Raw genomic sequence first — 14,165 nt, forward strand, 5'->3', positions numbered from 1 at the left:
TTGACGAAAGAATTGAGCGCTCTTAAGTCCAGAATTGGACGCACTTTGCCCTCTTTCCTGGGTATTGTAAACAGGTTTGAATAAAACCCTTGAAACCGTTCTGTCCAAGGAACGTGGACTACCACTCCTTGTTGTAGTAGATCTGTGACTGCTCTCCGTAGATCTTCTAGACGATCCGGAGATAGTCGGATATTGGAAGGGAAGAATCGCGCCGGTGGGAGAGATCGAAACTCGATCTTGTACCCTGACTTTATGACTTCGCAAACCCATTTGTCCGGGATTCTGGAAAGCCATGGATCCGGGAACCGGCGAAGACGTCCCCCCACCCCAGTTATGGGTGGGGGCGCACCTTCAGGCTTTGGATGGTTTATCTTCAGGTCTGGAGGGGGCGGGCTTTTGCTTGCCCGACCAACGACCCCTGACGCCTCCTGCAGGAGGCTTGGAGGACTTAGTTTTTTCACCCGCTGGACGAAAAAACCTCTTGTGAGCAGAAAAAGAAGGCCCTCGTCTTTGACGAGTTCCTCTACCTTTAAAATTTTGCGGTAAAAAGGTGCTTTTTCCACCGGTGAGATCCTTAATGATCTCATCTAAGTTGGCTCCAAATAGACACTCTCCTGAAAAGGGGATATTGGCCAATGCTTTTTTGGAACCTTGGTCGGCTATCCAACCTTTTAGCCACAGTGTACGCCTGAGAACCACTGCTGAGACTGATGCTCGCGCCATTAATGGAGTGGCGTCTAACGCCGCATCACATACAAACTGTAACCCCTGTATCATTTGTTCCAACAAATCTGATACCGCCTGAGGGACTTCTTCTAAGTCCCGGCGTAACCACTTGGTCCATTCAGTTACAGCCTGCGAAACCAGACCAATAGCAATTATTGGCCTGAAAGCTGATCCAATCAAGGAAAACATGGTGCGAGACATAGCTTCTATCTTGCGATCCACTGGATCTTTAAAAGACGGAGCGTCTTCTAAAGGAATAACCGTGGCTTTATTCAATCTAGCAATTGGTGAATCCACCACAGGTGGTTCTGTCCATTTCTTAATAAGGGTTTCCTCAAACGGATAACGCCTGTCAATGCGTTTGGAAATATTAAAAGTGCGTTTTGGCAGACGCCATTCTTCATCGATTGGATTGCCAAAACATTTGGGCAATGGAAAAACCTTTGCCACTTTGATGCGCTTTTTAGTCCCAAAAGGGATCTCAGTTTCAGCTATTTCTGATGGAATACCCTGTAACCTTAAAGTCTCTTGAACAGATACAATGAGTGCGTTTACCAACGCTTCCTCTCGGGCTATGGCAGATGCCGAAACATCCTCCTCACTGTCTGAAGAGACAGGACCCGAGACACCAATACCAGATGAAGTACCTGCAACTGCAGAAATAGGCTCAGAGTCTGAATCCGAGGTTTCAGATAATAAGGGGTTAGGCGGGGGTCGCTTTCTTGCGCCCTGTCCCTGACAAGCCACTTCCACCCGGGACACAAAAGTTTCCATAATGGCTGACAAAGATTCAATTGTCAATGGGGTGCTGGAGGATCCCGCAGACCCCTCGAGGGGATCCGGAGGAGATACATGAGTGGCAGGGTCCATGTTAATACAGGACACTTTTGCCAGCAATAAACAAAAAAAAAACTTTTTTTTTTTTTTTTTTGTGTGTCTCCCCCTAGCGCAATAGCGCCCCTCAGAGTACCTGCTTCTCGATCCCAGAGAGAGAGAGAGGGACCCCCAAGGCTCACCAACCGATGCAGTGCAGTTTCCAACAAACTGCAGCCAGCGTCTGTCTTACACAGACTGGAAGGAGCTGTTTGCTTTTTCCCGGGCAGAAGGCGTGGCTCCGCCCCCTGTGTACGCCTTCCGGCGTTCCCAGCCCTCCACGAGGAAGCTGGGCTCACAAAACATGGCCGCCCCCATAGAAGAGACATAAGACTCCAAAAACATGGCGGCCGGCGTGACCTGAGGACATACATGCATTCGGTCTACGGCAAAATGGCGGCGGACCGCCGATATAGTCTTCCCAGCACATCCACCTGCACTCTGCTGAGAGGTGACATATGGATCTACAGAGATACACTGCACATAAGGTAGGATTATACCTCCTATGTTTGCTGTAATGTTACAGTCTGCTGGGTAGAGTGTTAGCTCTTGAACCAAGTCCACTTCCCACAAACACATGCTGTATTACAAGGGGGACTTGTAAGTGTCAGATATATACTGACCATATATGGAGGGGCCCATAATATATACTGCCTCATAAATGAGGAAAAAAGGGAACGTTTTACTCACCATACCGAACCGACAGGCACCCTCTCTTCATAATACCCTCTCCACCGAGGTGGGGGTTTGTGGACGCCTCGACTCTCTGGTCCTGGCGTCCAAGCGAGCTTTTAACTCGCAAAGTCAGTCCCTTTACTGGGACTCCGTCGCGGCCGACTCAGCGCACTGGTCTGCACGCGCTTTTAGGCAGAAACCGGGGTGACCACTGGATCTCACATCCAGCCCGTCGCCCGGCCCCGCATACTTACTTGAATATGTCGCGGCCGACCAAGCGCAATGCCTGGTCTGCACGCGCTCGTAGGCCGGCTGGGGTGACCACAAGTGTCGCCCAGTCCGGCATTTTTGCTTGAAGATCTCACAGGAAAAAAACACTGGAGAAAACTACCTAAAAAATGTCTTTCTTAAAGAAAAAAAGTCTTGCCAGGACCAAAAGATCCCAGCAAGGAACTTAGGTCCTTACTCCTGACTAGACAGAAAAAAACTGATTCCCTGTAGCAGAGAGAGGGAGGATATACCCTCAGGGACTGCCCCCTAGGGTGGAGCCAGAACGTTTTGTCATTCTGCCTAGTCCTACTCCTGCGGAGACAACATAACCCAGCTCTTGAGAATCAAGAAGACTACGTCTGTCAATGAGCGATAGAGAAACACTATTTTTCATTTTTAATATTCAGAGCAAACTCACCAATCAATTAATGTCTCCATGCTTATTTTGCTGGAAAATAGCTTTGAAAAACAACTCCCTAGCCTTTCTGACCATGGTCATCTTGAGTAAGGGCAGATGAGCATTTACTTCCTGGTATCCATCGACTTTTAGCTCAGGCATGCAGGCAGGAGGGTGTGCTTAGCTGAGAAAACTCCTCCTCCCCTTCTGAAGGCTCCTGGGCTGCATGACATCATTGACCTAGGCCTGGAAACCAGGAAGTAACTGAGGAAATCTACAAAAAACTGTTTAAAACAAGTGAATATACTTTCCTAGATAAGAAAAAACATGCGCACATCACTGGGGTTACAAATGCCTTTGTTACGATATCTAAGGTGGCATAAAAAAACACCAACCAGACCAGGTATAGCTGGACTGGTTGGGGTTTTGTTGTGCCACCTTGGATATCTTTTTAAAGGCATTTGGAACTCCAGTGATGTGCGGCCGTTTCTTCTTATACTGATATTGTTTACAAAGGAGACCGGGGGCTGGCAATCATGTGGAGGTTCCATCAAACTCATTCATCTTACTTGGAGCAGCAGATCTTTTTTACCTTCGAATATACTTTCCTATCTTTTTACTAAGGCTAGCAGCATAATGGATTAAAAATAGTGGATGTTGGATTGATAAAGTGAAGTTCTGCTTTAAAGTGGAGCTAGCATATGTTTTTCATGTTAAGTGCATGCATGCTAAAGTAATGTGTAGATATATTAAAGCAGGGTTTGGTGCCTCAAGCCAAGGGGGTGGGACTTTATGGGCTAGTCAGGTAGTAAACTTGTAGTAAAATTGTATAACAATTTATTTGAAAAATAATAAAAAATTCATACAATGATAATCATCATAATTGTGCCAATGGGTTATAGACCCATGTGAGAAGGTGAGAAGAAAATAAAGTAATAAGTGACAGTGTGAAGGGTGACTGATATAGATCTCTGTCTGTAAGTGCTCAGCCAAGTGAGCTGTTTAGAGAGAGACTGTATATCTGGAGCTTCCGACGTGTTTCGGCCTGTATTGCCTTTATCAAGGAAGCGAGAGGGCCACCATCTTTGTGACTAAAAGTTGAATCCCGGACCTTTCTGTTTGTTCACCCAAAGCTAATCACACAGGATTTGTTGTGGACTTGCTGTATGAAAAGTGTAGATGCTTTTGTTTATTGTGGTCAAGAGCCCTTCATGGATCACAATTGTGAGAGTAGTTTAGGTGTGCCAGCAGGGGGAGCCCCGGTTTTCTGTTTCGGTTTTTCTCCTGTTGGTTGTAGAAGAGTAAATGGAAGTGTCCAGGGTGGCTCGTCCTAGGGCGTCCGTCACGTTCCCAAAGCATCTACACTTTTCATACAGCAAGTCCACAACAAATCCTGTGTGATTAGCTTTGGGTGAACAAACAGAAAGGTCCGGGATTCAACTTTTAGTCACAAAGATGGTGGCCCTCTCGCTTCCTTGATAAAGGCAATACAGGCCGAAACACGTCGGAAGCTCCAGATATACAGTCTCTCTCTAAACAGCTCACTTGGCTGAGCACTTACAGACAGAGATCTATATCAAAGTCACCCTTCACACTGTCACTTATTACTTTATTTTCTTCTCACCTTCTCACATGGGTCTATAACCCATTGGCACAATTATGATGATTATCATTGTATGAATTTTTTATTATTTTTCAAATAAATTGTTATACAATTTTACTACAAGTTTACTACCTGACTAGCCCATAAAGTCCCACCCCCTTGGCTTGAGGCACCAAACCCTGCTTTAAGATTAACAATTGGGATGTTGGCTACACTTACCACTCAGGCATCAGGGATCAATCCTCAATTTATCATGTGTAGATAGATTACTTGGATGGATTCGTTACCACTCACGGAGATCCCAGTATACCCCATAATAAGTGCTTCCTTCTCTTTTCTCTCCAGAAAGTCAGAGCCATCTTTGTTCAGGCATTAACCAGGATCTACGTCCTTGATTGACACAGTGGCCCGCAAGTGGCACAATCATGTAAATCCCGGAACCTGTGTAGTTCTTGGCTGGGAAGGTAACAATCAGCTCCCTGCTACAGCTTTCCACCTTGTAACTTGCTTTAAGGGCTCTTTCACGCGGTCCGCCTCCGTAGGCGGATCCGTGCTGCTCAGCAGGGGATCGTAAACACAGATCCCCGCTGAGCAGGAAGGTGACATCTCCCTCTCCGCTCTGTGTGCGGAGAGGGAGATGTCAGAGCCCCATGCATCTCTATGGGGGAATCGGATGAGAGCGAACCGCCTGTACCCTCATTCGATCCCATCCGATCCCCTGGACGGATGGAAAATAGGGTTTCCAACCGTTCGGATTTCACGGACAGGATCGGATGCGGATGGCAGCGGACATGTCTTCGCTGACATCTGCTGCCCCACAGGGATGCATGAAGGATCCGATCAGATCCGCCTAAAAAACTGACAGGCGGATCTGATCAGATCGCTCGTGTGAAATGGGCCTTAAAGTTACCATGTTGCAGGCTGATCGCTGAAGGAGAAGAGACGGAGTGAACGCTTCATCCTGCCTGCAGCAGACTGATGACCATTTAGTCTGATCAAAGTCACTTGCTTGGAGCTCAACTACTCATTTTTATAAAAAAAAAAAAATGAATATTTCATTCATTACATATTCCTTTCGAATGTCAAAACAATACCACATTCAATTGATCACCTTCTGCTGTGTCAAGTTCATCCTTTTTGTCCAGCACAAGCTGTTCCATTTCTTTCCGTAGGTCTTCTTGGTTTAGGTTACAGGAATCAAATGCTTCACTCACAAATTCAGATACTTCTGGGCTGGTAGAAATCTCCTCTTCTTCCTGGGAATGGGAAATGTATGACATTGGGGGAAAAAAAAAAAACAGATATTTGGAACTTTATGAAAATTGTGCATTTGTACAACATAAAATAAGCACAAGCGGAGAATAAAGATGATAAAACTGCTACTAGTGATTACTAGATTATACAATAAATGACTAAATTATTTGTACCAAGATTGACAAAAAAATTACTAAAAATTAATGTAATAGCAAATGATGGCTTCTGTTTTCTAACCTCTAGCTAAAAAATTGAAGCCTGAGCGAATAATTTTGAAAGATGTAGAATTGTGAGTTTGTCCCCATGATAGACAACCACACATAAAAAACACAAACGCAGCAGTAGCAGGGAAAAAAAAATGGCATTGTATTTTATAGGGATTACATGAAGAAAGAAAAAAAAATTAGTTACCTCCTGAGTTTTCATTTGATTTTTAATGGCAACAGGTGGAGTCTTTGGTCTGACAGTTTCTAAATAAGAGCAGAAAGATAATCACTGTACAATATTTTAGTGATAACAGTAAGAAACATAATAGTAAATCAACCTCAATGTGATCTAAGGGAAAATACAGTGCATCCGGAAAGTATTCACAGCGCTTCACTTTCTCCACATTTTGTTATGTTACAGCCTTAGTCCAAAATCGAATAAATGCAATAATTTTCCTTCAAATTCTACAAACAATACCTCATAATCACAACGTGAAAGATATTGGTTTGAAATCTTTGCAAAATTATAAAAAAAAAAAAAAACCACACCACATGTACACAAGTATTCACAGCCTACAACTTGATTGGGATATATATGTTTGGGGGTTTCAAGTAGTTTTCTAGGAAAAAATACTGGTATTAACTTGTGAACAAAAAGTGTCCGAAATAGGGCTGGGGCTTAAGTGGTTAATCAGGGAGGTGACTAAGAACCCAATGGTCACTCCGACAAAGCTCCAGCATTTCTCTGTGGAGAGAAGAACCTTCCAGAAGAACAACCATCTGTGCAGCACTCTATTAATCAGGCCTGTATGGTAGAGTGGACAGATGGAAGCCACTCCTCAGTAAAAGGCACACGACAGCACACCTGGAGTTTGCCAAAAGGCACCTGAAGGACTCTCAGACCATGAGAAACAAAATTCTCTGGTCTGATGCAACAAAGATTGAACTCTTTGGCCTGAATGGCAAGCGTCATGCCTGGAAGAAACCAGGCACCATTCATCACCTGGCCAATACCATCCCTACATTGAAGCATGGTGGTGGCAGCATCATGCTGTGGGGATGTTTTTCAGCAGCAGGAACTGGGAGACTAGTCAGGATCGAGGGAAAGACGAATGCAGCAGTGTACAGAGAAATCCATGATGAAAACCTGCTCCAGAGTGCTTGCACCTCAGACTGGGGCAAAGGTTCATTTTCTAACAGGACAATGACCCCAAGCACACAGCCAAGATAACAAAGGATTGGCTATGGGACAACTCTGTGAATGTCCTTGAGTGGCTCAGCCAGAGCCCAGACTTGAACCCGATTGAACATCTCTGGAGAGATCTGAAAATGGCTGTGCACCAATGCTCCCCATCCAACCTGATGGAGCTTGAGAGGTCCTGCAAAGAAGAATGGGAGAAACTGCCCAAAAATAAGTGTGCCAAGCTTAAAGCATCATACTCAAAAAGACTTGAGGCTGCAATTGGTGCCAAAGGTGCTTCAATAAATTACTGAGCAACGGCTGAATACTTCTGTACATGGGATTTCTTTCATTTTTTAATAAATTTGCAAAGATTTCAAACAAACTTCTTTCACATTATCATGATGGGATATTGTTTGTAGAATTTTGAGGAAAATAATGGATTTATTCCATTTTAGAATAAGGCTGTAACATAAAATAAATGTGGAAAAAGTGAAGTGCTGTGAATACTTTCCACATGCAGTGTAGACCGTGCACTGCAAGTGCAGTTGCTCTAGATCTGAGGGGAACTCTGCTGATTTCTATTATTCAATCATGTATAGTACATGATCAGAAACAAACAATATGTGAAAAAAAAAAAAAAAAGCCTTTGTTCGAGAATTTTTGTACAATTAGTACCATCCTGTTTGGACTTACTGTAAAACATCAAGGAAAATCAGGCGATTGTTTGCCCAATTTTTTATAGTGTGTACCCAGCTTTAAGCTTTCACAATAAAACCCAGAAGCTGATTGGTTACTATGCAGAGCTGCACCAGATTCTGTGTACACCAATTTTAGTAAATCTCCCCCACTGAAGTGAATAACTGTAAAGTAGGTAAATTAGTCACATTCAGTCACAGGCAGACTACTACTGGCTATACTATGACCTAGATAATAACTTTCCCAGCGAACCTTCAAAAGTATTACAAAACATATAATTCTAGTTACAAAAGCCATATTTCTAGTACCTTCTAAACCACCATCATCTGGCTTGCCATTTGTCTTGTCAGATTTGCCTGTGGATTGCTGGGCTGCTAATGCAGTTAGTTGTGCAGATTGTTTTATTAGCGATACCCTGTAGAAATAGTTCCTCCAAAAGGCTTCTTCTTTTACTCTAAAAGACCAAGAAAAGAAAAAAAGGGAAAGATTACCATAGACTGATAATACATTTGACTTTAAGGGGACTATGTATTAGAAATTTGTCATGTGGAGGTTTTAAAAGCCTATGCAAAAGAGAGGTATACAGTATTGGATATTCCAATTGGGCACTCGCATCCCACAAGGAATGAACTGAGTGGGATGTATCTCACTATTTTGAGTGAAATTTCCCTTTATAGTCTTTCTTAATTTTCTTTATCCAGTCCTTTTAGATGTAAAAGTGTATATGATACTTTCTACACTTTTAGTCATCCTCATCATAGTGAGTTGATCCAATACAATTTATAAAACAGTTCTTATATGTATGATTTGGTTGTCTATTAGGGGGGGGATAGAAAACTCTCTTTCTACCTGGAATCATGGATTATTTACATTATATATCCATGGTCCGCAGGTACAAGTTAGCAAGTTCTTCTTGTTCTAGTTTAAAATCATACAGACAGTGCCTTGCGAAAGTATTCGGCCCCCTTGAAATTTTCGACCTTTTGCCACATTTCAGGCTTCAAACAAAGATATAAAACTGTAATTTTTTGTGAAGAATCAACAAGTGGGACACAATCATGAAGTGGAACGAAATTTATTGGATATTTCAAACTTTGTTAACAAATAAAAAACTGAAAAATTGGGCGTGCAAAATTATTCAGCCCCTTTACTTTCAGTGCAGCAAACTCTCTCCAGAAGTTCAGTGAGGATCTCTGAATGATCCAATGTTGACCTAAATGACTAATGATGATAAATAGAATCCACCTGTGTGTAATCAAGTCTCCGTATAAATGCACCTGCACTGTGATAGTCTCAGAGGTTCGTTTAAAGCGCAGAGAGCATCATGAAGAACAAGGAACACACCAGGCAGGTCCAAGATACTGTTGTGGAGAAGTTTAAAGCCGGATTTGGACAAAAAAAGATTTCCCAAGCTTTAAACATCCCAAGGAGCACTGTGCAAGCGAGAATATTGAAATGGAAGGAGTATCAGACCACTGCAAATCTACGAAGACCTGGCCGTCCCTCTAAACTTTCAGCTCATACAAGGAGAAGACTGATCAGAGATGCAGCCAAGAGGCCCATGATCACTCTGAATGAACTGCAGAGACCTACAGCTGAGGTGGGAGACTCTGTTGTCCTATGGACAATCAGTCGTATACTGCACAAATCTGGCCTTTATGGAAGAGTGGCAAGAAGAAAGCCATTTCTTAAAGATATCCATAAAAAGTGTAATTTAAAGTTTGCCACAAGCCACCTGGGAGACACACCAAACATGTGGAAGAAGGTGCTCTGGTCAGATGAAACCAAAATCGAACTTTTTGGCAACAATGCAAAACGTTAGGTTTGGCGTAAAAGAAACACAGCTCATCACCCTGAACACACCATCCCTACTGACAAACATGGTGGTGGCAGCATCTTGGTTTGGGCCTGCTATTCTTCAGCAGGGACAGGGAAGATGGTTAAAAACTGATGGGAAGATGGATGGAGCCAAATACAGGACCATTCTGGAAGAAAACCTGATGGGAGTCTACAAAAGACCTGAGACTGGGATGGAGATTTGTCTTCCAACAAGACAATGATCCAAAACAAAGCAAAATCTACAATGGAATGGTTCACAAAAACATACCCAGGTGTTAGAATGGCCAAGTCAAAGTCCAGACCTGAATCCAATCGAGAATCTGTGGAAAGAACTGAAAACTGCTGTTCACAAACGCTCTCCTTCCAACCTAACTGAGCTCGAGCTGTTTAGGAGGAATGGGCAAAAATTTCAGTCTCTCGATGTGCAAAACTGATAGAGACATACCCCAAGCGACTTACAGCTGTAATCGCAGCAAAAGGTGGCACTACAAAGTATTAACTTAAGGGGGCTGAAAAATTTTGCACGCCCAATTTTTCAGTTTTTTATTTGTTAAAAAAGTTTGAAATATCCAATAAATTTTGTTCCACTTCAACTTGTTGTTGATTCTTCACAAAAAATTACAGTTTTATATCTTTATGTTTGAAGCCTGAAATGTGGCAAAAGGTCGAAAAGTTCAAGGGGGCCGAATACTTTCGCAAGACACTGTATATACGCAAGAAAATCTTATACGGGGTTTGCGTCTTTGTGGAACATTATCTACAAAGGCTTCTTATTAATTATAGATATATTCCAAAGACCTCCCTTTACATTAAATATTAAAACATTACAAACATGGGCGTGATAACTCTTGCTTCACATATTGATTTGCGTATACATATACATATAGTTCCTATATGTTTTTGTCTAGTTTTTAATGGTTGCAAATGTTCAGCTGGTTTTTTAACACATATGATGTGCATGACTGTTATATTAACAACACATAATTATCCTTCTTTCTATGCGCATCATATGTGTATTCTTTTGCTATACTATTATCTGCATATATGTATCCATTTGTTTTGTTGGTGATTTGTGGAAAGATTTTTTCTTTTCATACTTTGTTGATTTTATATGTTTTTTGATACAGTGTTTGCTTATTCTATCATCTTTTGAACATTGTGCAATCTACATGCTGCTCACTGAGACATTGTTTAGATGTACAGTATTTGTAATATATATTATATATATATATATATATATATATATATATATATATATATATATATATATATATATATATATATATATACACATACACACACACACACACACACACACAAACCTGAAAAGATTAGAGCATTATATGTATATATGTTTAGTATTATAATTGGATGAAGGTGTTTCCTTTTGTTGGAGCCGGGTGTGAGAAACTTCTTTGATTTTATTCTCTGATTGGATAAGGTGATTTTCCCCGATCCATAAAGGAAGACACACATCTAATTACAATCAGCAATGATTAAGCACATGGTGTGAAACGCGTCTGCTGATCCAGTCTGTCTTGCATGTTAGATGTTGGACCTTTTATTCTACAATAATTCAAGTTTCCTACTACTGGAGGTGCCGCTTTCTTTCTACAATATATATGGACTTTCCAGGCTGCGGACCTTTGGCGAGCACCCAGTTTCCTAGGATTACCACAGTTCGCCCTGGGTCTTTTTGTTCAGCCGACAGCCTTTGAGTGGTGATTTGTTTCTTTCCCTGCCCTTTGAGGTTTTAGCATGCACACAGGTACAACTCATTTTCACCATATGCTTTGTACCGTAATAGGATTCTAGTCTCCTATGATCACAAGCTCCATCTAGGGGCCACAATGCAGTATTTTTTCTTATTGAGGTCTTTCAGAAAATATTGCATAGAATACACACCACCAGTGATAAACAGCAGTAAGAGCCAAAGTAAAAAAGAAAACGGATAAGGTTTTTGTTATGAGAAATGACAACAAACTCAGTTTACTTACAGCTTGGGGACAAGATCAAATCTCATACGGTTAAGCAGCTCATCTTCTTGAAGCATTACAAGAGCAACAGGGTACATCTGATCAAAGTCAAAATTAAAATGGACACCGGCAGGAGGATCTCTGAGGAAGTTTCTTCGATCCTAGAATACCAAACACAAACATTAGAACATGAGCAGAAATTATAAATACAGCCAAGATAACAGTAATGCAACTGCTGCTTGCATATTCCACATCTTCTGGCTTTAGAATAGTGTTCACATGGACAAGACTTTCTAAATGTCCACCTGTACAAATTACTCTAAAACAGGCTGCAGTGGTGCAGATAAACTGTGCAACTTATTTGAAAGTATCCCAAGCGCTGAAGACATTTGCCAGTGGAAAGCTTCAACCTAATCCTACAAGACCATTTCACATAAATCTTAAAAAGTGGTTATAAAGGCCCATGGGGTTTTTTTTTTTTTTTTACCTTCTATGCATGTAGGTATAAAACCTTCCTTGTGTAGCAGTTCCCCAGCACCTCCCCCCCCCCCCACCCCACCCCAATACAGCAATGTGCACGAGAGCCTAGGCTGTCTGGGGACTCTTCCTCCTCATTGGCTGAGAAAACAGCGCTGCTGTCAATCACAGCCAGTGAGCGAATGAGGAGAGAGAGGGGTTGGGCCGGGCCGCGGCTCTGTGTATGCATGGACATGCAGAGCAGCAGCCCAGGAGCGAGCCTGCTTAGGTGCCCCCATAACAAGCTGCTTCCTCTGGGTGCACTCGGCAGGAGGGAGGGGCCAGAACCGCGGCGACCTGGGAAGAAGGAGGATCGGGGCTGCTCTGTGCAAAACCACTGCACAGGGCAGGTAAGTATATATAAATATAGGAAAGAGGTATATGTGGTATGGCCTAAAATGTGTGAAATCCTCAAAAATATAGTGAATAAAAAATTAAAAGGTGTTATCTCCTTGAAGCAATTCATATATAGAAACATAACTAATACATACATAATCCAATGGTGATCAAATAAAACAAACTCCAACACACTATGTCATATAAATCCAATAATGCAAAAAGTGCTCTCAGTGCAAAAAATGCAATACACAAATTATCACATAAATGTATAAATAAATATTATAATATAAAAATTCACGAGTCCTAGGGTAATAAAGTGATAAGTGCATAAAAAGGGCAATAACAGTCTAGTAGTGAAATACAAAAGGTGAATCCCCTTGACTCCCCCCTCTCAGGTCCGCATTTACCAGAGCATTAAATCCCTAAAGGAAGCAGGTCCTGATGACGTCATTCTGGTGGAAAGCGTAGAGCATTATCGTGTCACTTCAGGCCTCGTGCTTCCGGTCCGTGGTACGCATCACGTTCCGGATACAGCACACAGACAGACGGCTTTTCATATACAGCCTTTGACTCATTGTGGTATTGTAAGTGCATTTACCTTTATTAATAACGTAATAATATATACGGAGTTACACTATGAGATGCCCCTTTTTATCCATATCACCCTGTGATTGGAGCCCCCAGTGACCCGACATACTGGAGGTGGAGAAGGAGATATACCATATTCCAGTTACCTGTAGGGGTTCAAGCCTCTGGTGGTTGCGGACCTGAGAGGGGGGGGGGGGGGGACACGAGTGGACTCCCCTTCGTATTTCACCACCAGAGAATGTTATCGCACTTTTGTGCACTTAGCACTTTATTACCCTATAAAAAGGACTCAATTTTTGGATTATAATATTTATTTATACATTTATGTGATAATTTATGTATTGCATTTTTTGCACTAAAAGCACTTTTTGCATTATTGGATTTATATGACATAGTGTGTTGGAGTTTGTTTTATTTGATCACCATTGGATTATGCATGTAATATATCACTTCGGTTTCTATGTATGAATTGTTCAAGGAGACAACATCTTTATTATTTTATTGACTTTTTTTATATTTATTCACTATATATTTTTTATGAGGATTACACACCTTTTAGGCAGCGCCACCTAGATTTATTCAATTTCATATCCCATGTTGGGATATGTGAGGCAGCCTTGCTGTACACATCCTAGCTCGAAACAATTATTAATTATTTTAGGTAAGTATATAGATTTACTTATTTTTTTTAAATTACCTTTAATAATAAATCATTTTAGAGGGGAAGTGAATAGACATGCATTCCAACCATCAAAAAGTAGAAACAGATCACACTCTGTATGCCCCATAAACAATGGTTTGCAGGTTCAGTATTCACTGACCATTCCTAAAAATACAAGTATTTCCAGATTTTAGTGTAGTGTCCCCAAATATCAAACCCACATTTAGTGTAGTGTCCCCAAATATCAAACCCACATTTAGTGTAGTGTCCCCAAATATCAAACCCACATTTAGTGTAGTGTCCTCAAATATCAAACCCACATTTAGTGTAGTGTCCCCAAATATCAAACCCACATTTAGTGTA

The 14,165-nt window shown here is 41.7% G+C and overlaps 1 protein-coding gene across 1 annotated transcript in view; it reads right to left on the reverse strand.

The window, feature by feature from the left end:
* Window positions 1-14,165, reverse strand: part of SYAP1 (synapse associated protein 1) — a 41,162-nt gene that overhangs the window by 12,395 nt on the left and 14,602 nt on the right. The window contains exons 5-8 of the mRNA XM_082247806.1: window positions 11,720-11,859; window positions 8,192-8,337; window positions 6,210-6,268; window positions 5,656-5,800 (exon numbers count right to left, since the gene is read on the reverse strand). Coding sequence (XP_082103932.1) covers window positions 5,656-5,800; window positions 6,210-6,268; window positions 8,192-8,337; window positions 11,720-11,859 — 490 coding nt within the window. The remainder of the gene's footprint in view (window positions 1-5,655; window positions 5,801-6,209; window positions 6,269-8,191; window positions 8,338-11,719; window positions 11,860-14,165) is intronic.

This window comes from Pelophylax lessonae (assembly GCF_965119305.1).
Source record: "Pelophylax lessonae genome assembly, chromosome: 2".
Lineage (NCBI taxonomy): Eukaryota > Metazoa > Chordata > Amphibia > Anura > Ranidae > Pelophylax > Pelophylax lessonae.